General features: G+C 36.5%; 1 protein-coding gene across 1 annotated transcript; it reads left to right on the plus strand.

Moving 5' to 3' along the window:
* Window positions 1-419: 419 nt before the first annotated feature.
* Window positions 420-6,234, plus strand: LOC113297360 (serine/threonine-protein kinase BSK2-like). Its single transcript, XM_026545799.1, has 9 exons — window positions 420-1,006; window positions 1,101-1,236; window positions 1,656-1,789; window positions 2,370-2,475; window positions 4,028-4,113; window positions 4,543-4,731; window positions 5,164-5,322; window positions 5,527-5,640; window positions 5,757-6,234. The coding sequence occupies exons 1-9, from the start codon at window positions 689-691 to the stop codon at window positions 6,006-6,008; spliced, it is 1,494 nt and encodes a 497-aa protein (XP_026401584.1). The 5' UTR covers window positions 420-688; the 3' UTR covers window positions 6,009-6,234.
* Window positions 6,235-6,458: the final 224 nt, after the last annotated feature.

The raw sequence follows: 6,458 nt of genomic DNA on the forward strand, positions 1-6,458 counted from the left end.
TTTAAAGAAAAGCTCATTTTTCAAATTTAGTTTTCAAGACCGCTCCATTCGAACTAGGGTTTCTATTTAATCAGGAAGGTGAGCAATTATTGCTTTACTATTGTTACATACTTAAAGCTAATACCAATCCACAAACAAGGGCATGATTAAATAAGGGTTTGATGAAATAAGTGTTTTGTGATATTGGTTTCAAGTTTGAAGGTGCTGTCATGGAGATGTCTGGTGGAGGCGCAGTAACAAGGGAAGAAGAATTAGAGGAAGAAGACGGTAACGGACGGTGTTACTTTCTGGCCCTGTATTTATAACGGACAAAAAAACTTGTCTACTTTAGGCCCTGTGTAACAAATCGACGTGTGAAAAAGATTGCGGCCCTGTGTATAGGCGCGGTCTCAACCCAGTGGACCTACCTCAGTTCTATGTTTCAGTCTATTTGGCCGGTTTGTCCGAGAAGCATTATTACCGCACCTCAACAAAAACTATTTCCATCATCATCATCATCGTCAGTTGTCTCTCCAAAGTCTAAATTATAACATTTCTCACTCAAAATAAATTTCTAGAATTTTGCCGCCTAGAAACTTTGGAACTTACTCTTCCAAATTACAGCTACAACGTTATTGGCGAACTAGTTAGGGTTTCAGAGCGACCTAGAGACATAAATCTAGATAGAGTTATTGGATGTTGAGGAAAAATGGGCTGCATACAGTCCCGAACAAGTAATATACAAGCATTACAAGATGAAGAGTTAGTAGAAGGTGAAAAACTGGATCTACTTAATGGAGGAGAACATCGAGATCAGGATGATATAAATCAAGTTGTTCCTGTGTTTAAAGAATATAGTTTATCTGAACTTAAACTAGCAACTAATGGATTTAGCAGTGATAAAATTGTATCAGAAAGTGGTGAAAAAGCTCCTAATGTTGTTTACAAAGCTAAACTTGATAATGGTAGATTCGTTGCTGTTAAACGTTTCTCTAGATTATCTTGGCCTGATTCTCAACAATTCATTGTAAGTATACTTCTTTAACCTTGTTATGGCAACTTCATTTTTGGTAACAAAAATCTGAGCTAAATGTTGTAGTTATTGTGGTTTATATTAATAGGCTGAAGCTTCTGGGGTTGGAAAATTACGGCATATGAGATTAGTGAATTTGATTGGATGTTGTGGCGAAGGAGAAGAACGGCTATTAGTTGCTGAGTTCATGCCTAATGATACTCTTTCTAAACATCTCTTTCACTGTAAGGAAATCTTTATCTTGCAAACTACTAGGGTTTATTAGTATAGCTTTTCTGAGTTTTTAGTTTGACTTTGGTGAGTTGGGGTTATAGATGATTTTTGGGTTGGGATTCGTTTTTGGATCTCCATGTAGTTGGAAATAGGCAAATTGGTGTCAGTGAATTTCATGATATTGATGTCTGAGGTTCACATTCATTGAACATGTCTAAAAAGTAAAAAATAACAATTGAATTCAGATTTCTGATTTTTTTTTTTTTTTGTAGATTTTCTAATCTTTATCTTGCTAACTACTAGGGTTTGCGTTTGGGTATTTGTTCACTTTTTTAATGAAAATCAACTTTATATACCAAAAGGTGACTATTTAATTCGGTTTCTTTTATGCATTCCATCCGTATGGGACTCATGGGTCTTTGTTATACAGGGGATAAGCAGCCATTGCCATGGGAAATGCGATTGAGAGTTGTGAATTATATTGCACAGGCACTTGATCATTGCAATACCGAGAATCGGAAGATATATCATGATTTGAATGCATATAGAGTTCTTTTTGATGAGGTATACACTAATAACATTGTTAGTCTTTTGAATATATCCCTTCTGGTTTCATCTTGCTGATATAAGAAGTATAACCATCTCCCGTATGATACACCTTTAGTTGTTAAGATTACTGTTAAAGAGTCCGAGCCTTAATAAACTCGAACCTGGAACTAAATATGGTGTTATTGGTACACTAACTTACATATGTATCACATTTTCAAATTTCTAGGCTCGATCTTATTGAAGTTTCAAGACTTGACAACATGGTTAAAAGAGGTTCTATGATCAATGTAAGATAGTTTCTTAGCGAATGGCAGCAGTCAAGATAGCTCATTGTGTTGAACAAAACACTCATTAACTTCATGTAGTTGGAAGCTTAAAGTATAATGCAAATTTTGTTTTTATGATGTTTTATTGCAACATATCGTTGTGTTTGCTTAAGTTCATTCTTTATTTGCCAGTTACATAGGTTGTTCCCAAATCCCAGTGTTGGTTCAATAGTTACAATTGCAGGAATATTCTTTTGGTTGTCCTGTTATATGTTCCTTATGTATCAGGTTATAACTTTTAGTAAAAAATAAATGTGTATCTGTGCCAGGATGGTGATCCTCGTCTATCTAGCTTTGGCCTGATGAAAAATAGTCGAGATGGGAAAAGCTATAGTACAAATCTCGCTTATACTCCACCAGAGTTTTTACGGACAGGTGAGTAAGTTTATAGGCCTATATGACATGAAGAAAATCCAGAACAAGAAATTTTTAATAATGTCTTCATTCACAAATATGAAATGCTAGGAAATTAGTTTTTCATTGAGGCCTGGTTGGTACATTTGACGACTCCCTGCTTGCTTTGATGAGTGCTGGATAATTTTCTTGTGAAAGCATAATGCCTGGTTCTTTTCTAGTCTTAGGTTGCATTGGTCTAGACATGTCGGTTAAATGCCAATTTGACATGAATGTGTAATATGAGGTTTTTTTCATGGTTGACATGTTCTTTTTGCCCTTTTTATTGCCGTGAATATCAGTTCTTAGAGTTTGAGATACCGATTTTATAATTATTTTATGTAGTTGTCTTGGCCGCTTATGTGATTTCATTGTTTCATTAACTTTGTCCAAATAAATATCTGATTTGACTTTCAATTCACCCTTTCTTTTGAGGTCTGATTAAAAATCTCAAGAATTACTAGGTTCTAACTTCTGAGTGATGAGGGCACAAGAGGTCAATGTTTTTTGTTGGTATAGGTCATTTTCTAGATGCGAGGTGTGTCATCAGGTGGTTGTGTAGGTTCTTTTACTGTGCATAAAGTTTATATAGTGATTGAGTCGGTAAAAAATGTGTGAGATACTGATTTGATAATGATGATGCGTCATTGACGCCCTCGTTGTTGCTTTCATTAACGTTGTGCAAATATTGTATAATTTGTCTTCAATTCACCCTTTCTTTTGAGACTTATCTGATTAGCAATTTCAAGATTTACCAGGTTCTGAGTTTTGAATGGTGAGGCACGAGAAGTCATTTTTTATTAACAGGCAGTAGGTCATTTTTCGAATGTGAGGTGCCATTAGACGGTATAGGTACTTTTGCTATGTGAAAGGTTCATTTAGTTAGTGAGGAAAAAAAGTTGGATTATAATTTACTAGCATGGAACAGTTGGTTCGGTTACTTGATGTCAGGAAAGATCCATGTGTCAAGATATGTATATAGGGTAGTCGCTGGAGTGTGATTTGTGTGAAAAGGTGCCGACATTTCGGGTAGTGAGTGAAGATGTCTGGACACATTTCTGCAATATAGGGATTGGAAACTGTTCCATTAGAATTTCTGAACTGATCAGTTTCCTCCCCAACTGAAATGGGTGACTGATGAGACAAAGGTAGCGTATGCAAAAGGGTAGTTAAGGCAACGTCTTGTGTTAGTTAGGGCGAAGATTTTATCTATGGATGTTTGAAATGTGCATATGATCTCTAGTTCTCTACGATCTTACTCCCCTTGAATGTGAATCGCTTTTACCAGGCTCAAAGTTACAGGGTCATGACTCATGAGGTGTATTATTGTGTTCATCCAACCTAAACTTTGTTGAGAAACTCAGTAATTAGTTTCACAATTCATCTTACTTTCTAAAAATGCTACCTAAACAGTTAGATATATCAGTGTTAGTTATATCCAGTTATATTTGTTCAGTACTCTGCATTTTTCCTGATTTTTTCTTTGGATTTTTTTTTCTTTATCTCGACTTGATTTTGATGTTAAATTTTGCAGGAAGGGTCATCCCAGAAAGCGTGATATATAGTTATGGAACTGTTCTTTTGGATCTGTTGAGTGGGAAGCATATCCCTCCTAGCCATGTAAGATATGCTGCTTCATAGTATAATCGCTCAGTGTACCATTCTTCTGTTTTTTAGGGAGCCTCTTATACCTTTGTTTTTCTGGAGAATCCGTTTCTCCAGTTATATTTTTACTTGCAAATGTGATCAAATCATGGACGGTCATGAAATCATACATCAAATTCGGTTTTTTTGAATTATTTTGGAGGTGTACTATAAGTTTTACACTTCTTGCACTTTGGTTGGTATTTGGTAATAAATGTAAAATCGAGCATTTGCTAAAAATGTGCAAAATTAGGAGTAGTACTGAAGTTGTTAAAATTTACTGCAGTTGCTTTTTCCACTATAAAATTGTTTGAGTTCTTAGGACACAATCTCGCTACCTAGAAACAAATGGGTACCTTGCTTTATGATATTTACCGTGTGATACTTCTATCCTGGTTGCTTCAGGCCTTAGACTTGATAAGGGGAAAGAATGTATTGGTCTTGATGGATTCGTCACTGGAGGGGCAGTACGCTAATGAGGATGCTACCAAATTGGTCGAACTCGCTTCGAAGTGTCTTCAATCTGAGGCTAGAGATAGACCAAATACTAAATTTCTCGTTTCAGCGGTAGCTCCCCTTCAAAAGCAGACAGAGGTAATTAACTTCAGTACTTTGATATTAATAATGGGCTTTATTGGTATTTTAGAAGCTAGTAGCTGTTAGAAGTAAGACTGTGGATTAGTTTCAATGTTAGGTTGTGCATTCTATTCTCAATGAACACTAGTAGTCAGCTTTTAATTGTTAGTTTTTAGAAGTCAAGGTAAGGTGTAGGTTAGGTTCCTCGTCAGGTCGGGGATTTTAACTCCTAGTGGCTTTACTACCTAATGATTTTGATTTCACAAATCTGAGCACTGCTATTTGGAATCCATATTGCAGTGCAATCCAAACTAGTTGCTGAATTCCGTATCACTCTGGTGTGAGAAGCTTGTAGGCTCCATATTATGAAACTTAAATTCTGTTATTACAATTTGTTTTGCTTTTGATCTTTTTGTTTGTATCTGATTTTGATTTCATTGGGCTTGCTAGGTGGCATCGCTTAGTCTAATGGGTCTGCAAAAAGTTGCAGCCACCTCACCAGCAGTGCTTTCTCCTCTTGGAAAAGCTTGTGCAAGAATGGATCTTACTGCTGTGCATGATATCCTACTTAAAACAGGTTATAGGGATGAAGAGGGAGCAGAGAATGAGGTAAAACAACACTTCCTCTGGCTATCTTCTACACCCTTTATTTGTGCCACATAATTAGTTTCCTTTCACGCCTTTTTCATCTAGTAGTATTCTTGTTTTATTATTCCTTATTAAAGTGTTATTGAGATTTCTCTTTTTAGTAATTGCACGGTCTGTAATTTATATTTGGTTGTTATTTTCTGACATTGTGGTGCTGTTGTGAAGCTTTCATTTCAAGAATGGACACAGCAAGTGCAAGAGATGTTGAATACAAAGAAATTCGGGGATATTGCGTTTAGAGACAAGGATTTTAAAAACGCCATAGATTATTACTCAAAGGTATAGTCCTACTTTAGATCCTCGGGTTCTTTTTTATACTAAAAGCGATTTCTCAAAATCTTATCTCCTTACGTCTTGTTAAATTTGATGAGTTGTACCTCTTTTGCAAAATACAGTTAGTTGTGATGATGCCCGTTGCATCAGCTACTGTCTTTGCAAGGCGAGCACTCTCTTACTTAATGAATGGGCAGCCTGAACTTGCTCTTCGAGATGCTATGCAAGCTCAGGTGTGCATGCATGAGTGGCCCACTGCTTTCTATTTGCAAGCGCTAGCTCTCTCAAAACTTGGAATGGAAACGGATGCCCAAGACATGTTAAATGATGGAGCGGCATTTGAAGCCAAGAAACAAAACAGTTGGCGCAATTAAACCTCGCAAGTTGTGACAGGAATGTTGATCTCCTTAAGTTCTACGTGTTGGGGTTGGGTTAAGAAAGGAAATCGAAGTTTGTACTGTAGTGGCATAGAAAATAATGTATAAAGCTATGTTAAGAAGATATAGAAATAAGTAGGAAAACACTATTTTAATTGTGAACATAACTAGCAAATCAAGGAAGAGCTTGAAAGAGGTTTTATGGAAGTACAGATTTGTAATATCACTAGCAGGGACAGAACAAGGGCTACGCTGACCCTGGCTCCAGCCCCAAAAGCGTTCTTCTTATTCTTAATTCTTACTACTGAATAAATTTGGCTGAGAAAATGTGTGCTACTTCCCGGTGCAAAAACAAAAGTTAAGCCCAGCCAGCTTACGAAGGAAGGCATTATGGAAGCTGCTCGTATTTTTGGAACGATTTTTGGGTCACCACTGTTTTTTTTTAGG

Source organism: Papaver somniferum, chromosome 7, assembly GCF_003573695.1.
Source record: "Papaver somniferum cultivar HN1 chromosome 7, ASM357369v1, whole genome shotgun sequence".
Lineage (NCBI taxonomy): Eukaryota > Viridiplantae > Streptophyta > Magnoliopsida > Ranunculales > Papaveraceae > Papaver > Papaver somniferum.